Raw genomic sequence first — 24,010 nt, forward strand, 5'->3', positions numbered from 1 at the left:
CGATACAGGCACACGATGCCAGCTTCCGCCAGGCCAACAGGTACCGCATCCCTTCTGCTCAACGAGCTCCGCCCACACATCTATCCACCGCTTCCTGCTGTCGTGCATCCTCCACCTGCTACGGTCCACAAACGGACAACACACTCCCGTCCTCCCACAAGGTCAGAGGGGACACACACCACCATCGAGTGAAGAAGGGAACACTGCCAGTGAACATAACCGCTAGCCCTGCCGGGCAAGCGACTGCTCTGCTCTCCGCTGCATCGCATCTCGAATCATCGGGTGCCGCCACTCATAGCTCACGCCCTCCGTGTCGAAAAAGTCGTCCAACTCCTTCTCGGTCAGCCTCCATGCAGACCCAAGCTGCCGCCCACAAACATAAGGTATCCCCTCCGGACGTCGGCCAGGCACTAGGCAAACCTCATACCCACCTCGCGTGGCAACCAGCTCCGCTACCAGACACAGAGCACCCCGCTGCTGTACCATCTGCTCCAGAAGAACGTTCTGCGCCTCGCCAGCCAAAGCAAGCGAGGACCTACCCGGCTCCACCCCGACGAGAACACTCGTCAGCGCACTCCACAGCTCCAGCTGCTGCCCCTGCGGGACAACCACCGTGTGAGGACAACCCTCCAACGCGTCCAACAAGGACGGCGTGGCAAGGAAGGGAATCACCTCGTATCCACGAAACTGCCTCTGCTCCCATCGGATCTTCTCCATCCTGGACAACAACGCCGCGCGGTTCCATCCTCGCGTCAAACGCTTCTCCAGCGGCACCATCTGCACATCGGGACAGTACCGTCCCCTCTGCTCCTCCGGCATCTCTGCCAAGATCAGGGCCCACGCTGCGTGGGACCATACCACCCAGACCTCCGTCTGTCTCTCCGGCTCCCCCATCTCTGCCCTGTCGTGCATCGCCTGCATCCTCTCCTCTGTCGCGTACTATCGTCCCTGACTTCCCGTAAAAGGAAGTAAAGTAACAACTCACCTCCGTTGGTTGTCTCGTCCCTGCTGTCGCTCCGCTATCGTTTCCCCCGGGGAAATGAAGAGGAAGAAAGAGAGATCCTCTGCTCCTTCTGGGAAGGGTGCACACCCTTCCTTTGTACTTTCCATGTGGGAGAAAGTGTGCCCACTTTCATCCCTTTTCGGTAACGGAACTGGGCCACCAGGCCCCGTTCCTATAGGTCAGCCAGTCGGGGTCCAAGGACCCACTCTGTCAACGGTCAACGCCCATCTTACAAGTGAATCATACAGAGCGCCCATACAAATGGTCGCGAAGATGGGCTGTGATTCGTCCAATCGACGAAATATTCCCTGTCGTATCCACTTTGGTCAACGAACTTCGTTGACGACGACCCCTTGGCTCGCCGTCGCCTCGTCCGTCTGTTGGTCACGCGCCATGCCACCTTCGGCGTCAGCCACGCTCCCACACTCTGTGTTTGTTGTTGCATAGCCATGGTTTCTCTTTGCAGTAGAAAATATGATTTCATCATTTTACTCTCGTAGTTATTCGCCACGTCGCTACGCTCGTGTGGCACAGGGCTGCCGCCCCGTACCCCGCGGTTCCGGAAAAGAAGTACCTCTTTTTAACATTACTAGCGGTAATCGTAGGGTAAAAGCATGCTTACACAGCACGCATGGTCCCGGGAGAAGCGAGGCACACTTGTTGGTGCCGTCGAAGGGGGTAGGAGCTTAGGGTTAGAAAAAAGGGAGCGCCCCAGCGCGACCCAGGGCCTCTAGAAAAGATACTCTCATCACTCTGTTTTACGTACATCACTCATTTCATTTCGTGGTTTGTTCTACCAGTTCATTCTATTCATTTCATTCATGGTTCTGTCTCTGTCTGTAGTCGGTGCATCTTCGCACCTGCTGGGTGGGGGAAGTGAGGCCCCACTGCACTAGTGTTGGAGTCATCTCGCGATGTTCTGTGGTGGTTCGTGCACCACCAGGGAAAGAAAGAAGAGAGATCAGCTCTCTCCCGTAGCACCTCGCGTCGCCAGGCGCACCCACTGCCTGCTACCCCGCAGCCTGGTCTACAAGGAAGGCACGTTCCACTGTGTTGGATACCATACTACAGTCTCCCCCATAGAGACTACCCAGCTTGGTAAGCTGCATCAGCACGTATGCCAGCTGAAAGACACCCAGGTCCTTGGCCGTCCCTCGCCACTGGAATAACTTCAGCTTCGGACAGGAACACCATCCGAGATTCCTGCTCGCCGAGCAATGGCTACCAAGACTCATCATGTACTCATCCACACTCCTCGTCGCATCCCTGATACGCCTCCAGCATGCACTCCGCAGCTCCTCGTTTACCGGCCCGGAACACTGCACTCCCCAGTGGAACACCTGCACCGGGGTCAGGCTCCCATCGCCTGCCATCTCCTCGGCTCGGATCTCCTCGACAGTAACTGCCACACAACAATCCCGGCACCAAGCCTCCAGGGCTTCTGACATCTCTGTGCCCATCGCTGCCCACTCCGTAGAGAGCTCCGCTCGATGTTTGTCGAAAATAGCCATAATCTTGCTCTGCAGTACACTCCCGCTCGGTCGCACAGTCCCCGGACGTACAACCCTCCTCATGTGAAGAGGAAGAAGAGGTCGAAGCCTCACCAGGCGCGCCACCCCCGTGGCCTGCTGCCCCTCCGTACCCGTCGTGGCCATCTCGTCTCACTGTCGTTCGTGTCGCCGATGCACGCAGTGCATCAGTAGGCTTGGTTCTTGGCCACAAGAACATAAGAAGAAAAAAATAGGAAGCCCCCAGGCTTCCGTCTGTCCTCTCGTCCCTCCTACTCACCTGTTCGTCCGTGCCCAAGGCACTGCTCTCCTGAGGGAGAAAAGAAGAAAAGTAAAGAACAACGATCCTCCTGTTGTTGCGTCCCTCCTGCCGTGTCCACTGTTTTCCTCCAGGAATGAAGGAAAAGAAGGAAAGAACTGCTCGACCCTCCCATTCTTCGAAGGGGCACCAGCCCCTTCTCTTGTAGTTTCAAAGTCGGGTGCAGTGTGCCCACTGCAACCCTAAAAGGGTAACGGATTGTGGCCAGCAGGCCACATCCTCATAGGTCAGCCAGTCGGGGTCCAAGGACCCACTCTGTCAACGGTCAACGCCCATCTTACAAGTGAATCATACAGAGCTCGCACCAAATGCTCGCTAGATGGGCGTTCTGATTCGCTCAAATCGCGAAATATTCCCTGTCGTATCCACTTTGGTCAACGAACTTCGTTGACGACGACCCCTTGGCTCGCCGTCGCCTCGTCCGTCTGTTGGTCACGCGCCATGCCACCTTCGGCGTCAGCCACGCTCCCACACTCTGTGTTTGTTGTTGCATATCCATGGTTTCTCTCTGTGAGTAGAAAATATGATTTCATCATTCACTCTCGTGTATTAAGCAGCGTCGCTACGCTCGAGCTGCACAGGGCTGCCGCCCCGTACCCCGCCGATCCGGAACTCTAGCCATCTTTTCTGACAGCATGCGGATTAAGTAATAAAAGCATGTTTTAGGACATGCATCTTCTAGTTTGAGGCCACACTTTCTCAGTGTTTATGTCATCTCACGATGATTCTTGGTGGTTACTCCACACTTTCACTCCATTCAATTGCTTGTTCCACACTTTCACTTCATTCATGGTTCACATCACGTTTCATCACGCTGTTTATGCAATATCTCTGGTTCTACACTCCGCCTCCATACTGGATTGTTCCACAACTTGTTCCATCGCACACGAGATGCGAAGAGGTCACAACCCGGTACAAAGCACCTCTCGCCAATTGGCTACGCGCACCTTGTCCAGCCACCGCTGGTGTTCATCTCAGCTAACGCCTGACGGAGAAGTCCGGTACTGCTGCCACAGCACCAACGAAAGATCTCTCTCGTCCGCCCCCGGCATGACAGAGATGAAGTCCCGGAGGTAGGGAGGCCCCAAGAGGCAAGGACAACACTCACGCTCCCCGACTCCGCACGAGGCCAGCTCCAGTACACGTCGCTGCTGGTCCATCCAGGAAAGAAACCCAAGACCCAAGGGTTTACATGCCTCCAAGCGCATCACCAAATGCTCCACTTCGCCAGCCATCAGGCTCAGACAGTCCACGCCAACTAGCTTGCCCAGCAGATGTACCGTATACGCCGTATACAGCAGACTCGCCAGAACCACGTCCCGATTCAGAGCGAAGCGCGACAGGTAAGCAAACACCAACTCACCTTGCGCCTCACTATCCTGGTGACACGTACACGTGCATCCAAGAGACCACTGCCTCTTAGGTCGGTCCATCAAATGTCGCACAGCGATCCAGTGCTTCGCACCGAGACGGTCCCTGTAGTAGCGTCCCGCACCAGCCCAGCCAACATGCACCAGCATGAGGCAGGACATGTCAAACGCAGACAACCTGTACAGCCCTCGTCCACAAGCCTCCGGGCGTCCATGACCTTCCAGCTCAATCCCAAACGTCTCCGCCCACGAGACCAGCGCACCTGTCAAGCTCCGCTCCAACCGTCCCAGGTCTACACTCTGGAGATCCGCACGCAGCTCCTCTCGCACCTCCCGTGCCAACCTCATCCAGCAGCTCTCCATCATCTCGCTGCTTCTTCCCGGGCCCGACAACAGGGCCACGGGTACACTCCTCACATGAGGAAAATACATTCGCTCCGGTGCCCCCCTCCGCTGTAGGCACTGCTCCTCCGGAGAAAGAAGGAAAGAAGAAGAAAGAAAATGCAACCGATCCTCCTGTTGTTGAGTCCCTCCTATCGCTCCACTGTGTTTCTCTCCGAGGAAAAAGAGGAAGAGAAATGAAATCCTTTGCCTTCTCTTGGGAAGGGTGCACACCCTTCCTTTGTACTTTCCATGTGGGAGAAAGTGTGCCCACTTTCATCCCTTTTCGGTAACGGAACTGGGCCACCAGGCCCCGTTCCTATAGGTCAGCCAGTCGGGGTCCAAGGACCCACTCTGTCAACGGTCAACGCCCATCTTACAAGTGAATCATACAGAGCTCGCACCAAATGCTCGCTAGATGGGCGTTCTGATTCGTCCAAAGGCCAAATTATTCCCTGTCGTATCCACTTTGGTCAACGAACTTCGTTGACGACGACCCCTTGGCTCGCCGTCGCCTCGTCCGTCTGTTGGTCACGCGCCATGCCACCTTCGGCGTCAGCCACGCTCCCACACTCTGTGTTTGTTGTTGCATAGCCATGGTTTCTCTCTGTGAGTAGAAAATATGATTTCATCATTCACTCTCGTAGTTATTCGCCACGTCGCTACGCTCGTGTGGCACAGGGCTGCCGCCCCGTACCCCGCCGATCCGGAACTCTAGCCATCTTTTCTGACAGCATGCGGATTAAGTAATAAAAGCATGTTTTAGGACATGCATCTCGCACAGCTTATGTGAAGTCAGCCACACACAGTGTTTCTCTAATCTCACGATTCTTCTTGGTGTTTCGCTCCAACACCATTTGATTGTTCCACACATCATTGCACTGCACTATCTGTTCATTTCATCTCACTCATGCTACCACGTCTACGACGGCTTGTAGGAGAACCCACAAACTGTTCTACATCATCGACAATCATCTCATCCTGTATCGCACGCTCCAGGGTCGCAAACGACGGCTCCTCCTCAAAGAGACACACGCATCTCCCCTGCCGTAACACGTCCCGCGTGCACTCGCGTACCAAGGCGGGGACAACCTCATCACCTCGGCGCAAATTCAGCCACAATGCTCGCGCCACCAGAGGAAAAGGCTGGACAATCCTGTCCGCGAAGACACACTCCGCAGCCCTCATATCCGTGCACTGCCGTATCCAATAGCCGACGAGATCCTCCTCATCTACCACGACCAGCTTGAACCCAAGCTTGGGACATTCTACATCCTCACGGCTAGGCCGTCCTGTGCGCAGCACATACTGCAAACGACGCACCCGCCCGGGCTGCTCCTCCAGGTCCTGCATCTCTTGACAACCCAACCTCGACGTCAGGGTGTGTATCAGGTGGCCAACATTGGTCCCACCACTGCACGGCTCAAAAGCCGCCTGCCAAGTCATAAGAATCGTGAGGAACTCCTCCCTCCTGCTCTGTCTCTCGCCGCAGTCGAACAGGCCGGCTACACAGCCACGTGTACCGTCCAACGCACTAAGAAAAGATCGGACATCCTCCTTCTCCATGAGCCCTGTCTCCGCCAGCCACTCCTCCACACAGGAGTAATAGTATCCAGCCTTCGTATACCTGTCACTAACGTCCAGCAGCCTCTGCATGTCCCCCACCGGGTCATCTTCCTGGGTATCCTCACCCAAGCGCCGCAACTCGTAAGCGACGCACTGTCGCCTAGCTCTCACCTCCGCATCCCATGCGACATCACTCACAACAGAGACATCCTCCTCCGATGCTGTCCTCATCTCTTCCAGCGGCCCCACGCCGGTCTCAGGCTCCTCCGTCCCATCTAACAGTCCTTCCTCCCAGGACGAGGAAGACGAAGAGGACCGAACACGCTCCTCCTCTCTGCTGCCCTGCATCATTGCAGACACCTCTTCGAGGATGCACACGTACTCCGTCTCCCCTTCTGCCGAAGGACAAGAAAAGGAAAATGAAAGGACAACGATCCTCTTGTTGTCGCACTCCGTAGTGTCGCTCTGCTTGCTGTTTTTCCGCCCGAAAAATAAAAAAGGAGGGAAGAATGAGCTCCGCTGCCTCTCCCTGGGGAGGGTGCACACCCTCCCTTTGTAGTTTGCCAAGTAGGCAGCAACTGACCCAGTTGCATGCCCAAAAGAGTAACGAAACTGGGCCACCAGCCCCGTTTCTGATAGGTGGAGCGGTAGGGTCCAGGGACCCACCCGCGTCAACGGTCAACGCCCATCTTACAAGTGAATCATACAGAGCTCGCACCAAATGCTCGCTAGATGGGCGTTCTGATTCGCTCAAATCGCGAAATATTCCCTGTCGTATCCACTTTGGTCAACGAACTTCGTTGACGACGACCCCTTGGCTCGCCGTCGCCTCGTCCGTCTGTTGGTCACGCGCCATGCCACCTTCGGCGTCAGCCACGCTCCCACACTCTGTGTTTGTTGTTGCATATCCATTATGTCTCTCTAGTAGTAGACAATATGATTTCATCATTTCACTTCCGTGTATTAAGCAGCGTCGCTACGCTCGAGCTGCACAGGGCTGCCGCCCCGTACCCCGCGGTTCCGGAAAGGAAGTACCTCTTTTTAACATTGTTTGCGGTACCAGACCGAAAGCATTCTTCAGCTGCACACATCTTCTAAGTTCATGTGGTACCAGACCACAAGACATCCTCATTTCATTGCCTTTTTAAATAAACTACACGTAACCTTTACTTGCACCACCGAATCCTCCGCATACTTACGCCAGACCTTCTTGCGCAAGGGATTGTTATCCTCATTGCAGGTCCAAATAACTGGCTTGCCCAATGCCAGACGAACAGTAGGTTTGAACTTATCCGTCCCGTTAAACCACCGCTGACAGCCAAGCATCTCGCGCGTGTACTTGAAATCCGCCAGGACTACGTCATTGAGCACAATGTGCGTGCAGTCTTCCCGCCAATCGTCTAGACGAAAGTTAGTGTTCACAATGAGGGGATTACCAAAGGACTCCGCCCATGCGGTCTTGCCAGTCCTAGTGGGCCCTGTCAGGACCAAGGCTTGGGGCCTCTCCGCCGCACCGTAAGGCTGGTCAATCCATTTCGCCTTCCACTCCAGCATGGCCTGCGGAATGTAGACGGGGTCAAAGTGAAAGACCGGTCCAACCGGGGGCAGAAATCGTCGCCTCTTCCTGTTGGCAAGCGCGCACGCCTGCGTGTGTCTCCAGACATAGTTCACCGGATCCCCCTCCGCCAGGATCTCGTGCACCTCCTCAGCCGTCTCGGCTTTGATGGCAGCTATGCACAGCTCTTCGCGCTTCCTCTTGGCTACCGCCCTGTCACCCACAGCCTCGATCTCCCGACCGAAAACGAAGTCCCACGACTCCTTCCTCACGTACGCCTGGGTCTTGTTCAGGAAGAACTCCAAGTTCTGCTCCTTGCGCATCACGCTAAGACGGACAGACCGAGTGTCTGGTCCAAGGCCATCCTCTGTCATGGCCAACAGCCGCAACTTCTCCCAAGGATCCCTCCAGTGAGGGGGCTTACCTAAAGCTACCACAACATGGTAATGGGGACGCCCGCTGGCGTGCAGCTCCCTAGAGCCGAAATACTGTACCCCAAAGTCTTCCAGCTGCGCATCAGGCTTGCTGGTGTAACACCTCCGGAGTGTTTCGCGAAAACGCTTCTCAAACTCAGACACATCCATGATCTGACTCTTGCTGTACGTCAGCATAAAATACTTCGTCCGAAGTATAAACACCTTCTCTCCATCCCGATCGTTCGGTCGAATGTCCGCCCACTCATCCTGAGCTGGATCAGGAACCTCGTCTTCCTCGTACGTCTGCACGACCACCTCGTGCCCCTCCGGCAAAACCACGGCGCACTCCTCCTGCACCTCCATCCTGCCTGCCGCTCCGCTTGCTGTTTTTCGTCCCGAGAAAAGAGAAAGACAAGAGAGAAATCCTTTGCCCTGCTTGTAGGGGGGCTCGAGCCCCCCTTTGTAGTTCCACGTGGGAGCCAGTGTGCCCACTGGACTCCCGATTAGGTAACGAAACTGGGCCACCAGCCCCGTTTCTGATAGGTGGAGCGGTAGGGTCCAGGGACCCACCCGCGTCAACGGTCAACGCCCATCTTACAAGTGAATCATACAGAGCTCGCACCAAATGCTCGCTAGATGGGCGTTCTGATTCGTCCAAAGGCCAAATTATTCCCTGTCGTATCCACTTTGGTCAACGAACTTCGTTGACGACGACCCCTTGGCTCGCCGTCGCCTCGTCCGTCTGTTGGTCACGCGCCATGCCACCTTCGGCGTCAGCCACGCTCCCACACTCTGTGTTTGTTGTTGCATAGCCATGGTTTCTCTCTGTGAGTAGAAAATATGATTTCATCATTCACTCTCGTAGTTATTCGCCACGTCGCTACGCTCGTGTGGCACAGGGCTGCCGCCCCGTACCCCGCCGATCCGGAACTCTAGCCATCTTTTCTGACAGCATGCGGATTAAGTAATAAAAGCATGTTTTAGGACATGCATCTCGCACAGCTTATGTGAAGTCAGCCACACACAGTGTTTCTCTAATCTCACGATTCTTCTTGGTGTTTCGCTCCAACACCATTTGATTGTTCCACACATCATTGCACTGCACTATCTGTTCATTTCATCTCACTCATGCTACCACGTCTACGACGGCTTGTAGGAGAACCCACAAACTGTTCTACATCATCGACAATCATCTCATCCTGTATCGCACGCTCCAGGGTCGCAAACGACGGCTCCTCCTCAAAGAGACACACGCATCTCCCCTGCCGTAACACGTCCCGCGTGCACTCGCGTACCAAGGCGGGGACAACCTCATCACCTCGGCGCAAATTCAGCCACAATGCTCGCGCCACCAGAGGAAAAGGCTGGACAATCCTGTCCGCGAAGACACACTCCGCAGCCCTCATATCCGTGCACTGCCGTATCCAATAGCCGACGAGATCCTCCTCATCTACCACGACCAGCTTGAACCCAAGCTTGGGACATTCTACATCCTCACGGCTAGGCCGTCCTGTGCGCAGCACATACTGCAAACGACGCACCCGCCCGGGCTGCTCCTCCAGGTCCTGCATCTCTTGACAACCCAACCTCGACGTCAGGGTGTGTATCAGGTGGCCAACATTGGTCCCACCACTGCACGGCTCAAAAGCCGCCTGCCAAGTCATAAGAATCGTGAGGAACTCCTCCCTCCTGCTCTGTCTCTCGCCGCAGTCGAACAGGCCGGCTACACAGCCACGTGTACCGTCCAACGCACTAAGAAAAGATCGGACATCCTCCTTCTCCATGAGCCCTGTCTCCGCCAGCCACTCCTCCACACAGGAGTAATAGTATCCAGCCTTCGTATACCTGTCACTAACGTCCAGCAGCCTCTGCATGTCCCCCACCGGGTCATCTTCCTGGGTATCCTCACCCAAGCGCCGCAACTCGTAAGCGACGCACTGTCGCCTAGCTCTCACCTCCGCATCCCATGCGACATCACTCACAACAGAGACATCCTCCTCCGATGCTGTCCTCATCTCTTCCAGCGGCCCCACGCCGGTCTCAGGCTCCTCCGTCCCATCTAACAGTCCTTCCTCCCAGGACGAGGAAGACGAAGAGGACCGAACACGCTCCTCCTCTCTGCTGCCCTGCATCATTGCAGACACCTCTTCGAGGATGCACACGTACTCCGTCTCCCCTTCTGCCGAAGGACAAGAAAAGGAAAATGAAAGGACAACGATCCTCTTGTTGTCGCACTCCGTAGTGTCGCTCTGCTTGCTGTTTTTCCGCCCGAAAAATAAAAAGGAGGGAAGAATGAGCTCCGCTGCCTCTCCCTGGGGAGGGTGCACACCCTCCCTTTGTAGTTTGCCAAGTAGGCAGCAACTGACCCAGTTGCATGCCCAAAAGAGTAACGAAACTGGGCCACCAGCCCCGTTTCTGATAGGTGGAGCGGTAGGGTCCAGGGACCCACCCGCGTCAACGGTCAACGCCCATCTTACAAGTGAATCATACAGAGCTCGCACCAAATGCTCGCTAGATGGGCGTTCTGATTCGCTCAAATCGCGAAATATTCCCTGTCGTATCCACTTTGGTCAACGAACTTCGTTGACGACGACCCCTTGGCTCGCCGTCGCCTCGTCCGTCTGTTGGTCACGCGCCATGCCACCTTCGGCGTCAGCCACGCTCCCAGCTTCCAGCGTTGTTGTTGCATAGCCATTATGTCTCTCTAGTAGTAGACAATATGATTTCATCATTTCACTTCCGTGTATTAAGCAGCGTCGCTACGCTCGAGCTGCACAGGGCTGCCGCCCCGTACCCCGCGGATCCGGAACTCTAGCTCTCTTTTTAAGGAATTTATCGGTACCAGACCGAAAGCATGCTTGAAGGCACGCATCTCTAGTTTTGAGGTTGTACTCTCGTACTGTTTATCTAATCTCACGATACTTTTTTGGAGTTTCACACATCTCTCATTCCATTTCAATTCATTGCATCACTCCGCTCTGCTGATTGTTCTACTGGTTACTGTATTCATTTCTTCCAGTGCACTCCTCCTACATGATCTACCACGACATTTCCAAGACCCTGTCGCACCACGCCGCGGTGAATTCTCGCTACTCGTCGAAGAAGCAAGCTATCTGTCAGCCAGCAATGGCAGTACACACGCTAGGGACGTAAAGAAGTACGAAAAGCCAGAAGAGAGCCCCCACTCTCCTGCTTGACACCTGCCGACCTGAGACACTCAGACGGTGAAGGGAGCGAGTCGAAGACGGGTAAGGCAACAAAATGCCCCTCGTTCCGCGAGTCTAAGAAGATACCATCTTCCAAGGTGGGTGAGCACATCCAGGCCCAGAGATCATCCTCCACCAGCTTCTCAGCGGTGCAGAAGGCTACAGCCACACTCGTGGTGTCCACCAACCGTCCATCATCAGCAATCGCAAAGCGCTTCCTGCGCTGCACACGAAAGAAATCGCACGCCGCACTATCCCCCAGGATCAGAGGCACCAGCATCCCCCGCTCCACCCGAGCGCGTGAGTACGCAGTAATCCAGGGAAACGGGAACTCCACCCCGTCTCCGTACACGCACACACACTCATCCGTGCTCCTCGCCCGGCTCATCTGGTAGGAAGTCAGCGACTCCGACGTCACCTCCAAGAGGTACACAACACTTCCGCGACCGCGCCCAGCGCGTTCAATCCTCCACCACGGCAGTCCATCTGCCCTCACCTCTCTCGTCGGTCGAGAATACCTGTGCGCACAACTCATGTGCTGCGTAATCCTACTCACCTGGCCCCCGGGCACTCGCCTGTCGTCTCCTCATCGAGACTACCACGGCGCACCAAGATCTCCATCTCTTCCCCCTTCGCACCGCTCGCAGGAAAGAAAGACGCACCAGCGACGCACGCATGCTCCGCCAGTAGCACCTCCCGTAACACCGCTCCGCTCCCTGAACTCAGGCCCAGGGACCTTTCCAACATCACATCCACGTTCCAGCGCGGATCCCTCCAGTCTCTCTCCATGTACTCCCGATGCACCGCATCGATAGAAAGCCTCGTGCGTGTCTCCAACCATGGATTCACTATCACCTCCGTCGACGCAGTCGAACACTGCTCCCAGTCCTCCATCCCCCTGTCGTGCACCCCGTGGGTATCGTCCCTCCTATTTTCGCCGAAAAAATGAAAAGGAAAGAAGAACTGTCGCACCCCGCCATCTTCTGGGAAGGGCCTCAGCCCTTCCTTTGTATCCAAGGAATGTGGGAGAAAGTGGCCCACTTTCGTCCCTTTTAGGTAACAGATATGGGCCAGCAGGCCCATCTCTGATAGGGTAGCAAGAGATGGAGCGAGGCTCCACTCTGTCAACGGTCAACGCCCATCTTACAAGTGAATCATACAGAGCTCGCACCAAATGCTCGCTAGATGGGCGTTCTGATTCGCTCAAATCGCGAAATATTCCCTGTCGTATCCACTTTGGTCAACGAACTTCGTTGACGACGACCCCTTGGCTCGCCGTCGCCTCGTCCGTCTGTTGGTCACGCGCCATGCCACCTTCGGCGTCAGCCACGCTCCCACACTCTGTGTTTGTTGTTGCATAGCCATGGTTTCTCTCTGTGAGTAGAAAATATGATTTCATCATTCACTCTCGTGTATTAAGCAGCGTCGCTACGCTCGAGCTGCACAGGGCTGCCGCCCCGTACCCCGCCGATCCGGAACTCTAGCCATCTTTTCTGACAGCATGCGGATTAAGTAATAAAAGCATGTTTTAGGACATGCATCGGCACAGCCAAGTGGACTACCCCACTTTTGAAGCTCCACAACCATTGTGTTTCGCACATCTCACGATATTCTCTGGTGTTTTGTTCTACTCTAACCCATTTCATTTCAATCACTCCGCTCCTCTAGTTGTTCTACCTGTTCACTCATCTCATTTCCTGTAGTTCATTTCACTGCTTCATTCCATTCATCATCGTAGTCACTCCGTCGTATTGATCCTATCACTGCACAGTCTACAAGGGAAAACAGATCCTCCGATACAGGCACACGATGCCAGCTTCCGCCAGGCCAACAGGTACCGCATCCCTTCTGCTCAACGAGCTCCGCCCACACATCTATCCACCGCTTCCTGCTGTCGTGCATCCTCCACCTGCTACGGTCCACAAACGGACAACACACTCCCGTCCTCCCACAAGGTCAGAGGGGACACACACCACCATCGAGTGAAGAAGGGAACACTGCCAGTGAACATAACCGCTAGCCCTGCCGGGCAAGCGACTGCTCTGCTCTCCGCTGCATCGCATCTCGAATCATCGGGTGCCGCCACTCATAGCTCACGCCCTCCGTGTCGAAAAAGTCGTCCAACTCCTTCTCGGTCAGCCTCCATGCAGACCCAAGCTGCCGCCCACAAACATAAGGTATCCCCTCCGGACGTCGGCCAGGCACTAGGCAAACCTCATACCCACCTCGCGTGGCAACCAGCTCCGCTACCAGACACAGAGCACCCCGCTGCTGTACCATCTGCTCCAGAAGAACGTTCTGCGCCTCGCCAGCCAAAGCAAGCGAGGACCTACCCGGCTCCACCCCGACGAGAACACTCGTCAGCGCACTCCACAGCTCCAGCTGCTGCCCCTGCGGGACAACCACCGTGTGAGGACAACCCTCCAACGCGTCCAACAAGGACGGCGTGGCAAGGAAGGGAATCACCTCGTATCCACGAAACTGCCTCTGCTCCCATCGGATCTTCTCCATCCTGGACAACAACGCCGCGCGGTTCCATCCTCGCGTCAAACGCTTCTCCAGCGGCACCATCTGCACATCGGGACAGTACCGTCCCCTCTGCTCCTCCGGCATCTCTGCCAAGATCAGGGCCCACGCTGCGTGGGACCATACCACCCAGACCTCCGTCTGTCTCTCCGGCTCCCCCATCTCTGCCCTGTCGTGCATCGCCTGCATCCTCTCCTCTGTCGCGTACTATCGTCCCTGACTTCCCGTAAAAGGAAGTAAAGTAACAACTCACCTCCGTTGGTTGTCTCGTCCCTGCTGTCGCTCCGCTATCGTTTCCCCCGGGGAAATGAAGAGGAAGAAAGAGAGATCCTCTGCTCCTTCTGGGAAGGGTGCACACCCTTCCTTTGTACTTTCCATGTGGGAGAAAGTGTGCCCACTTTCATCCCTTTTCGGTAACGGAACTGGGCCACCAGGCCCCGTTCCTATAGGTCAGCCAGTCGGGGTCCAAGGACCCACTCTGTCAACGGTCAACGCCCATCTTACAAGTGAATCATACAGAGCGCCCATACAAATGGTCGCGAAGATGGGCTGTGATTCGTCCAATCGACGAAATATTCCCTGTCGTATCCACTTTGGTCAACGAACTTCGTTGACGACGACCCCTTGGCTCGCCGTCGCCTCGTCCGTCTGTTGGTCACGCGCCATGCCACCTTCGGCGTCAGCCACGCTCCCAGCTTCCAGCGTTGTTGTTGTTATAGCCATATGTTCTACTAGTAGTAACAGCATTCATTCTTCATGTCTCTTCGAGTTATTCGCCACGGCTGCTGCGCAGCTAGTGGCACAGGGCTGCCGCCCCGTACCCCGCGGTTCCGGAAAAGAAGTACCTCTTTTTAAGGAATTTATCTGCACAAGCAGGGTAAAAGCATGTCTTAGGACACGCATCTTGTAGTTTTTGAAGCTCCACTTCACTAGTGTTTCACCATCTCACGATGTTTCTTGGTGTTTCACACATGTTTTCCATCACTCCGTTCATTGCTGGTTCTACTACTCATTTCATTCATTTGATTTCATCATTCGTTTCACGACACCGGATACCAGATCCGTTGGTCTACAATACGTACTACGCAGAGCTACTTCACAAATTATCCAGCTGACACTGATGCATCATACCATGAATAAGACTAAAGTCCCCCGCGGACTCCTCGTCCGACACAAGACCCAAGTCATGAGATGCCTTGAACACCCTCTGCACGAGGCCCCAAAGGTGGAACACTTCCTGGTCATCCGACCCGCCGACTTCGCCGACGAGAACTAGAACACAAGTGATCAAATATCGTAGGCTTCCCCAAGCCCAAGAGCGCAGCGACATGTGCTGCTGCGAGACGTGATCGATGTCGATCAGACGGTCCTGTCCTGGCGTGCACGACGCACACAGCCTCCGGTCCTGCACAAACTTCTGCACCTGAAGCCACTGGCTAGTGTTCCCCAACGGGAACTCTCGCGCCTCCTCTTCGTCCTCTCCTTCGTCGGCCACCGCCTTGACAATTTCCTGCCGGTCCAAGTCAAGCACAAGTGACACCAACGTGATCACCTCACTCACCGCCTCGGGATACGCACCCTGCTGCTCAAGTGACGGCACAACGCCGCGCTGGCCATCCAAACAGATCTGGTGCTCCGCAGACCACTCTGTCAACCACTGACATAGATCCATCTCCGTCCTCCGTAGACCAACTCCAGGAACGATGCGTGCCTCCAGCCCTGCGACAAGCCGAGTCATCGTCTGCACCCTCGTGCCAGTCTCCATCATCGACTCCACCGTCTCTCTCCAGCCGCCACCCAGGCGTGGAAAGTGGACCACAGCAGTGTCTTCGACCCCAGCTCCCCTCCGGTAAGCCCGACCAGACTCGGGCACAAGCTCCCACTCGTCCTCATCCCGCGATGAAGAACAGCCAGCCATCTCTCTGTCGTTCCTGTTGATGCACGCCAGTGCATCCCAAGGCTTGGTTCTTGGCCACAAGAACATAAGAAGAAAAAAGAGCGCGCAGCGCGATACTGTCTCCTCCCCAGGAAGACCACCGACTCCTTCGTCCACGCCTGGTACCAGACCAGGTCGCACCGCCGTCCCTCTTCTCTCGAAAGAAAGAAAGGACAACCGTCCCTGTGTTGTGTTCGTCCCGAGTATCGCTCCGCTGGAATTCCCGCAGGGAATGAAAGAGGAAGAAGAATTGTCGCCCCCCGCCAACTTCTGGGAGGGCACCAGCCCTCCCTTATGTATCTTCGAAAGTGGGAACCAACTGACCCAGTTGGTGTCCCAAAAGGGTAACGGATTGTGGCCAGCAGGCCACATCCTCATAGGTCAAACAGGTAGGTCCGAAGGACCCACTCTGTCAACGGTCAACGCCCATCTTACAAGTGAATCATACAGAGCTCGCACCAAATGCTCGCTAGATGGGCGTTCTGATTCGTCCAAAGGCCAAATTATTCCCTGTCGTATCCACTTTGGTCAACGAACTTCGTTGACGACGACCCCTTGGCTCGCCGTCGCCTCGTCCGTCTGTTGGTCACGCGCCATGCCACCTTCGGCGTCAGCCACGCTCCCACACTCTGTGTTTGTTGTTGCATATCCATGGTTTCTCTTTGCAGTAGAAAATATGATTTCATCATCTCACTTCCGTGGTTATTCGCCACGTCGCTACGCTCGTGTGGCACAGGGCTGCCGCCCCGTACCCCGCGGTTCCGGAAAAGAAGTACCTCTTTTTAAGGAATTTATCTGCACAAGCAGGGTAAAAGCATGTCTTAGGACACGCATCTTGTAGTTTTTGAAGCTCCACTTCACTAGTGTTTCACCATCTCACGATGTTTCTTGGTGTTTCACACATGTTTTCCATCACTCCGTTCATTGCTGGTTCTACTACTCATTTCATTCATTTGATTTCATCATTCGTTTCACGACACCGGATACCAGATCCGTTGGTCTACAATACGTACTACGCAGAGCTACTTCACAAATTATCCAGCTGACACTGATGCATCATACCATGAATAAGACTAAAGTCCCCCGCGGACTCCTCGTCCGACACAAGACCCAAGTCATGAGATGCCTTGAACACCCTCTGCACGAGGCCCCAAAGGTGGAACACTTCCTGGTCATCCGACCCGCCGACTTCGCCGACGAGAACTAGAACACAAGTGATCAAATATCGTAGGCTTCCCCAAGCCCAAGAGCGCAGCGACATGTGCTGCTGCGAGACGTGATCGATGTCGATCAGACGGTCCTGTCCTGGCGTGCACGACGCACACAGCCTCCGGTCCTGCACAAACTTCTGCACCTGAAGCCACTGGCTAGTGTTCCCCAACGGGAACTCTCGCGCCTCCTCTTCGTCCTCTCCTTCGTCGGCCACCGCCTTGACAATTTCCTGCCGGTCCAAGTCAAGCACAAGTGACACCAACGTGATCACCTCACTCACCGCCTCGGGATACGCACCCTGCTGCTCAAGTGACGGCACAACGCCGCGCTGGCCATCCAAACAGATCTGGTGCTCCGCAGACCACTCTGTCAACCACTGACATAGATCCATCTCCGTCCTCCGTAGACCAACTCCAGGAACGATGCGTGCCTCCAGCCCTGCGACAAGCCGAGTCATCGTCTGCACCCTCGTGCCAGTCTCCATCATCGACTCCACCGTCTCTCTCCAGCCGCCACCCAGGCGTGGAAAGTGGACCACAGCAGTGTCTTCGACCCCAGCTCCCCTCCGGTAAGCCCGACCAGACTCGGGCACAAGCTCCCACTCGTCCTCATCCCGCGATGAAGAACAGCCAGCCATCTCTCTGTCGTTCCTGTTGATGCACGCCAGTGCATCCCAAGGCTTGGTTCTTGGCCACAAGAACATAAGAAGAAAAAAGAGCGCGCAGCGCGATACTGTCTCCTCCCCAGGAAGACCACCGACTCCTTCGTCCACGCCTGGTACCAGACCAGGTCGCACCGCCGTCCCTCTTCTCTCGAAAGAAAGAAAGGACAACCGTCCCTGTGTTGTGTTCGTCCCGAGTATCGCTCCGCTGGAATTCCCGCAGGGAATGAAAGAGGAAGAAGAATTGTCGCCCCCCGCCAACTTCTGGGAGGGCACCAGCCCTCCCTTATGTATCTTCGAAAGTGGGAACCAACTGACCCAGTTGGTGTCCCAAAAGGGTAACGGATTGTGGCCAGCAGGCCACATCCTCATAGGTCAAACAGGTAGGTCCGAAGGACCCACTCTGTCAACGGTCAACGCCCATCTTACAAGTGAATCATACAGAGCTCGCACCAAATGCTCGCTAGATGGGCGTTCTGATTCGTCCAAAGGCCAAATTATTCCCTGTCGTATCCACTTTGGTCAACGAACTTCGTTGACGACGACCCCTTGGCTCGCCGTCGCCTCGTCCGTCTGTTGGTCACGCGCCATGCCACCTTCGGCGTCAGCCACGCTCCCACACTCTGTGTTTGTTGTTGCATAGCCATGGTTTCTCTCTGTGAGTAGAAAATATGATTTCATCATTCACTCTCGTGTATTAAGCAGCGTCGCTACGCTCGAGCTGCACAGGGCTGCCGCCCCGTACCCCGCCGATCCGGAACTCTAGCCATCTTTTTAAGGAATTTATCGGTACCAGACCGAAAGCATGCTTGAAGGCACGCATCTTTGTGGGGTGAAGCCACAACTTGTGACTGTTAGTGCATCTCACGATGATTACTGGTGTTTCGCACACTACTTTCATTGCATCACTCCGCTCTTCTGGTTGTTCCACTACACATTTCATTTGATTGTTCATCTACTTGGTTGTTCCACGATGCACTTCGTCTACTATTCATCACTCATTTCATTTGCTCATTTGTTCATGTCACAGATCATTTCATTCACTGCAGTTCTACTTCCTAGTTGCACAGCCTCCTGCCCGAGTAAAGGACACCGTCCTGTCCTACAAGGATCATGGTAATACCGATGCATCGCACGATGTTCTCCGGCGCACAGCACCAGAGGAAGAAAGGAGGAAAGAAGGGAAAAGGCTTCGCCACCTCACCTACCTGGTCTGAACACACCTCTCCCTCTCCCGGGAAGAGAGAATAGCACCCAAGAGAAGAATCCTCCCTCATGACAACGCACCTCCACGGTACAACCCGTGCATCCACCCGGAAGAACCCTCTGCTAGGGATCTGGCTCCTCGTTCTCTTGTCCTCCTGCCCGCAAGTCGGAAGCACTGGGCTGTTTCGGCACACATGCCTTCAAGCAAGCCAAAGGCTGGCGAACATCTCCACGCCGCCTCTCACGGCAGCACCTTCGCGCTCCTGACTCTACTGCCGCTTGCCCCCGCTCGCGGCTCACAGACAGCCTGTCGGACTGACTTCCACTGCCGAACCAAGGTCGTTGCTCCAACCAGACGCCCATGTCCTCCTGCGACACACTCTCCACTAGAGCTCGTCCCTCGCCCGCCTGTGCTAGCGCACGCAACCACTGACGCACACTCTCACCCTGCCCACTCCGCTCGGGCAGAACAATAACAGTCAAAGACCACACATCTCCGCCCTCCTGGCCACAAGAGAAGAGACCATCCTGTTCCTTCCTGACGAACCACCGCGAGGCACAAGTGCCCAGCCGTCGGTACCACACACCGACATCTGCACTCCGTCCAAGGAGAGTAGTAACGATCCTCCAGTCCCCGTCCCGCTCTCGCACCTCTGTCTCCCCAGACAAGATAGAAGCCGCACTTACCCGTGCCCGCATCTCCAAGTAAAGGCTGCCCAGCCTTGTCAGGACTCGAATAGATCCCTCGTCCCCAACGATACCTGCCCTCCGGAAGGCAGCGTCCATCCTGGTTCCAAGGAAAGAGAAAAAAAAGAAAAGTGCACAACGATCCCCTGTTGTGGTACTCCGTCTGCCGCTCTGCTGTTTTCCTCCAAGAATGAAGGAAAGAAGGAAGAGAATGTCTGCACCCCATCCATCTCTTGGAAGGGCCCCAGCCCTTCCTTTAGTATCTTCGAAGGTGGTAGAAACTGACCCAGTTTCGTCCCAAATAGGTAACCAGACTGGGCCAGCAGGCCCAGTTCTGATTGGAAGGTAAGCGGGGGGTCAGGACCCACCCGCGTCAACGGTCAACGCCCATCTTACAAGTGAATCATACAGAGCTCGCACCAAATGCTCGCTAGATGGGCGTTCTGATTCGTCCAAAGGCCAAATTATTCCCTGTCGTATCCACTTTGGTCAACGAACTTCGTTGACGACGACCCCTTGGCTCGCCGTCGCCTCGTCCGTCTGTTGGTCACGCGCCATGCCACCTTCGGCGTCAGCCACGCTCCCAGCTTCCAGCGTTGTTGTTGCATAGCCATGGTGTTTCTACTAGTAGTAACAATATGATTTCATCATTGCTCTTCGAGGTGAGCGCCAGGGTCCTGCGGACCACGGCACAGGGGGCTTCCCCCTGTAACCCCCTTCTTTCCGGAATAGAAGTACCTCTTTTTGACAGCATGCAGTCAAAGTAATAAAGGCATGCTCTAGGGCACGCATCTTTGCACAAGTGAGGCTCCACTTCTACAGCATTTCACGCATCTCACGATACTTTCTGGTGTTTTCCACACTGCACAGGTTACTTGTTCCACATATTGCCATTCGTCCCCTCATGGGTTCACTCTCATTCTTACTCATCGTCCCATGTTCAACTTCGCACCACAGTGCGACACAGCCTACGCTACCGAGCACATACTCCAGCAAGGATGCAGCCTCAACTGCAGAGGGTCACCAAGACCTGGAAAAAGAAGACACGTCCCGGGTATGCCACACATCCATGCACCACCGGCACACCCAAAGCTCACCCACGCTCGCAATAGATGCAACACCTCCCTCGTCCACACCGAGGACTCGGACGCAGCACCAACCCCTGGTTGATTCTGCCAGTAGTCATATGCTTGTCTCAAAGATTAAGCCATGCATGTCTAAGTATAAGCAATTATACAGCGAAACTGCGAATGGCTCATTACATCAGTTATCGTTTATTTGATAGTACCTTACTACTTGGATAACCGTGGTAATTCTAGAGCTAATACATGCTAAAAACCCCGACTCACGAAGGGGTGTATTCTCCAAGGCCTCCTGCCATCCAATGATTAGCTCGTGCCAGCATATGTAATGCCTGTCATCCACCGCTGCTCTCTTACCATCGCCAAAGGTCCTCCCAGGTAGGACCGCTCGTGCCACATGTGAACGCCTCTCGTCCCCATCGCTAGTGATCATGCCGCTCCACGCAAGGAATCAACGCTTCCACCGGAATCTCCTCGTCTGCCGACTCATCCTGTGCTTCCACCAGCCCCTCCGGCGCAACCATGACCTCGGCTCCCCTCGTAGTAGACTGTCGCCCTTTCCCCTCCCGGGATCGCACCGCCCCGCGTGCCTGGAAATACGCTCGTCGCCCCGCCGACTACAACGTTAGCCACTGCCGTGACCACTTCCTGACGGCCTCCGCCAACATCCGCCCCACGAGGTCGGATAGTCAAGGTAAGACCTACTCGAATCTTCGGCCCCTCCTTCCCAGTCGTGCTCCCTACGGAAGACATCGTTCCACAGCCTCGCCCTGCAACTAGCAAGTATCACTCCGTCACGTCAGCCTCCGTCCGACAACGACTACTATCTCGGCATCCTGCCATCTCACAGCGCTGCAACGCACCCCCGTGCACTGCATCCATCCAGGACGTTCACCTCCGGCAAACACATACCAACGTATCCTACCGCTCCCGCAACACCTCACCCCGTGTTGAAGCGCCGCTTGGTTTTCTCCGAAAATGAATGAGGAAGAAAGAGAACTCCTTTGCTCTGTTCTTGGAAGGGCCCCAGCCCTTCCTTTAGTATCTTCGAAGGTGGTAGAAACTGACCCAGTTTCGTCCCAAATAGGTAACCAGACTGGGCCAGCAGGCCCAGTTCTGATTGGAAGGTAAGCGGGGGGTCAGGACCCACCCGCGTCAACGGTCAACGCCCATCTTACAAGTGAATCATACAGAGCTCGCACCAAATGCTCGCTAGATGGGCGTTCTGATTCGCTCAAATCGCGAAATATTCCCTGTCGTATCCACTTTGGTCAACGAACTTCGTTGACGACGACCCCTTGGCTCGCCGTCGCCTCGTCCGTCTGTTGGTCACGCGCCATGCCACCTTCGGCGTCAGCCACGCTCCCACACTCTGTGTTTGTTGTTGCATAGCCATGGTTTCTCTCTGTGAGTAGAAAATATGATTTCATCATTTTACTCTCGTAGTTATTCGCCACGTCGCTACGCTCGTGTGGCACAGGGCTGCCGCCCCGTACCCCGCGGTTCCGGAAAGGAAGTACCTCTTTTTAACATTACTAGCGGTAATCGTAGGGTAAAAGCATGCTTACACAGCACGCATGGTCCCGGGAGAAGCGAGGCACACTTGTTGGTGCCGTCGAAGGGGGTAGGAGCTTAGGGTTAGAAAAAAGGGAGCGCCCCAGCGCGACCCAGGGCCTCTAGAAAAGTCACTGACTCGGCATGCACTCATTTCATCTCGTTCATTTATTGTTCCAGTTCATTTGTTCATTTCATTCATTGTTTGTCTGGTTCCATCACTCTGTTCTTTTCACTCATGCTATCGCGTGATGCACTACACATGAAACTCGGCACAGCCCCCGCGTCACTCGTCTGCCACCTACACTGTTGGTAAAGACCCCGCCTGGTTCTTGGTGCACGCCATCTGCGCACCAGTAGTTGATCTGTGAAGCCAACGAAAGAGCAGCCCTGCTCCGGCCTCCACCTCAGTGGAATGAAGAATCTTGGCAACCATCCGTATGGTCATCAAAGCATAGGCCATGCTGGCCAGGTGCCACTGCCTCTGCGTGCAGTGTGCATCGAATAAGTGTCGCAGGTCCTCCAACCGGCCCACCGGGTCAGACGACGAGTGCCTCCAGCACCCAGGACAAGAGGAGCTACCGCCCCGCAGAACACCCGCGACGCGCTCACCCAGAAGATCCGCCTCCGTAACACCGCGCTGCTCCACCATCGTCATGGCCGAAAGAGTGTATGCCGCCGTGCACACAAGGAAGTCCCTGTACATAGCCTCTCGATCGAGGGGGATCGAGACACCGGGTCGACTATCCAAAGCCCACTCGTGGTCCCGCGCCCAGCGCAGAAGCGAAGTAGACAACAGCCGCTCCGCAGAAGAAGAAACGCACTCAGACCCTGGCTGAGCACATAACGCCGACACATGATCCAACATGGCCTGCAGCTCTCCGAGGACGCCCGAGCGGACAGCAGGATCCCCCTTCTCAACCTGTTCCAGACGGTCCCATACCCTCTGGGTTAGTCCAACGAAATGTCTCCCCACCTCCCGTGGCTCAGGGCTCGTCTCCTCCGCCCCTGCATCCTTCTCCCACACCATCTCCCTGGTTGTCCCTCCACGGTAGTGTTTCCCGTGGAGTAAAGGGGAAAAGAAGAGAGGAAGCCCCCAGGCTTCCGTCTGTCCTCACCAAGTCTGTCTGTTCATGCACCCCAAAGGTGCACAAACAAGGAAGGCAAACGCCTTCCTCTACCTCCTTCTCCGAAGAGAAACAAGACAATCTCCAATCCTTCCCACACATGGAGGAAGGGAAGTGCACACCCTCCGGTCGTGTGGCCAGTCCCTGCTGTCGCGCCGCGTGTTCCCCCGGGGAAAAAGGAAAGAAGAAATGAAATCCTCTGCATTCTTCCAGGAGGGCTCCCGCCCTCCCTTTGTACTTTCAAGGTTGGTCCAAAGTGGCCCACTTTGTCCCTTTTAGGTAACGGATTGTGGCCAGCAGGCCACATCCTCATAGGTCAAACAGGTAGGTCCGAAGGACCCACTCTGTCAACGGTCAACGCCCATCTTACAAGTGAATCATACAGAGCTCGCACCAAATGCTCGCTAGATGGGCGTTCTGATTCGCTCAAATCGCGAAATATTCCCTGTCGTATCCACTTTGGTCAACGAACTTCGTTGACGACGACCCCTTGGCTCGCCGTCGCCTCGTCCGTCTGTTGGTCACGCGCCATGCCACCTTCGGCGTCAGCCACGCTCCCAGCTTCCAGCGTTGTTGTTGTTATAGCCATATGTTCTACTAGTAGTAACAGCATTCATTCTTCATGTCTCTTCGAGTTATTCGCCACGGCTGCTGCGCAGCTAGTGGCACAGGGCTGCCGCCCCGTACCCCGCGGT

General features: G+C 55.3%; 6 protein-coding genes across 6 annotated transcripts; all 6 read right to left on the minus strand.

The window, feature by feature from the left end:
* Positions 1-1,823: 1,823 nt before the first annotated feature.
* On the minus strand, positions 1,824-2,934 carry B0I36DRAFT_316169 (uncharacterized protein). Its single transcript, XM_046152968.1, has 2 exons — positions 2,792-2,934; positions 1,824-2,667 (listed from the first exon to the last, which is right to left on the minus strand). The coding sequence occupies exon 2, from the start codon at positions 2,656-2,658 to the stop codon at positions 2,014-2,016; it is 645 nt and encodes a 214-aa protein (XP_046017530.1). The 5' UTR covers positions 2,659-2,667; positions 2,792-2,934; the 3' UTR covers positions 1,824-2,013.
* Positions 2,935-3,640: 706 nt separating this feature from the next.
* B0I36DRAFT_316170 (uncharacterized protein) lies at positions 3,641-4,781 on the minus strand (the record flags this gene model as incomplete). The annotated part of the gene is made up of 1 exon (XM_046152969.1): positions 3,641-4,781. A coding segment is annotated over exon 1 (824 nt), but the record flags the coding sequence as incomplete, so codon positions are not given.
* Positions 4,782-6,934: 2,153 nt separating this feature from the next.
* Positions 6,935-8,481, minus strand: B0I36DRAFT_359980 (uncharacterized protein; the record flags this gene model as incomplete). Its single annotated transcript, XM_046158222.1, has 2 exons — positions 6,935-7,035; positions 7,347-8,481. The coding sequence occupies 2 exons, from the start codon at positions 8,479-8,481 to the stop codon at positions 6,935-6,937; spliced, it is 1,236 nt and encodes a 411-aa protein (XP_046017532.1).
* A 2,654-nt stretch (positions 8,482-11,135) lies between these two features.
* B0I36DRAFT_316174 (uncharacterized protein) lies at positions 11,136-12,283 on the minus strand. Its single transcript, XM_046152970.1, has 2 exons — positions 11,881-12,283; positions 11,136-11,842 (listed from the first exon to the last, which is right to left on the minus strand). Exons 1-2 carry the CDS (start codon positions 12,216-12,218, stop codon positions 11,260-11,262), a joined length of 921 nt encoding a protein of 306 aa, XP_046017533.1. The 5' UTR covers positions 12,219-12,283; the 3' UTR covers positions 11,136-11,259.
* Positions 12,284-14,891: 2,608 nt separating this feature from the next.
* On the minus strand, positions 14,892-16,099 carry B0I36DRAFT_316177 (uncharacterized protein). The gene is made up of 2 exons (XM_046152971.1): positions 16,082-16,099; positions 14,892-15,846 (listed from the first exon to the last, which is right to left on the minus strand). The coding sequence occupies exon 2, from the start codon at positions 15,766-15,768 to the stop codon at positions 14,947-14,949; it is 822 nt and encodes a 273-aa protein (XP_046017534.1). The 5' UTR covers positions 15,769-15,846; positions 16,082-16,099; the 3' UTR covers positions 14,892-14,946.
* Positions 16,100-22,362: 6,263 nt separating this feature from the next.
* On the minus strand, positions 22,363-23,506 carry B0I36DRAFT_316180 (uncharacterized protein). The gene has a single exon (XM_046152972.1). It carries the CDS (start codon positions 23,216-23,218, stop codon positions 22,490-22,492), a length of 729 nt encoding a protein of 242 aa, XP_046017535.1. The 5' UTR covers positions 23,219-23,506; the 3' UTR covers positions 22,363-22,489.
* Positions 23,507-24,010: the final 504 nt, after the last annotated feature.

Source organism: Microdochium trichocladiopsis, assembly GCF_020744255.1.
Source record: "Microdochium trichocladiopsis strain MPI-CAGE-CH-0230 chromosome Unknown B0I36scaffold_2, whole genome shotgun sequence".
Lineage (NCBI taxonomy): Eukaryota > Fungi > Ascomycota > Sordariomycetes > Xylariales > Microdochiaceae > Microdochium > Microdochium trichocladiopsis.

What these genes read in the sequence shown, in the direction of transcription:
- B0I36DRAFT_316169 (XM_046152968.1), bottom strand. Translation starts at nt 2,658, where the DNA reads ATGGCCACGACGGGTACGGAGGGGCAGCAGGCCACGGGGGTGGCGCGC.
- B0I36DRAFT_316174 (XM_046152970.1), bottom strand. Translation starts at nt 12,218, where the DNA reads ATGGAGGACTGGGAGCAGTGTTCGACTGCGTCGACGGAGGTGATAGTG. An exon ending in GGCGAGTGCCCGGGGGCCAG is followed by an intron (nt 11,843 to 11,880) that starts GTGAGTAGGATT and finishes TTGTGCGCACAG; the next exon opens with GTATTCTCGACCGACGAGAG.
- B0I36DRAFT_316177 (XM_046152971.1), bottom strand. Translation starts at nt 15,768, where the DNA reads ATGGCTGGCTGTTCTTCATCGCGGGATGAGGACGAGTGGGAGCTTGTG.
- B0I36DRAFT_316180 (XM_046152972.1), bottom strand. Translation starts at nt 23,218, where the DNA reads ATGGTGTGGGAGAAGGATGCAGGGGCGGAGGAGACGAGCCCTGAGCCA.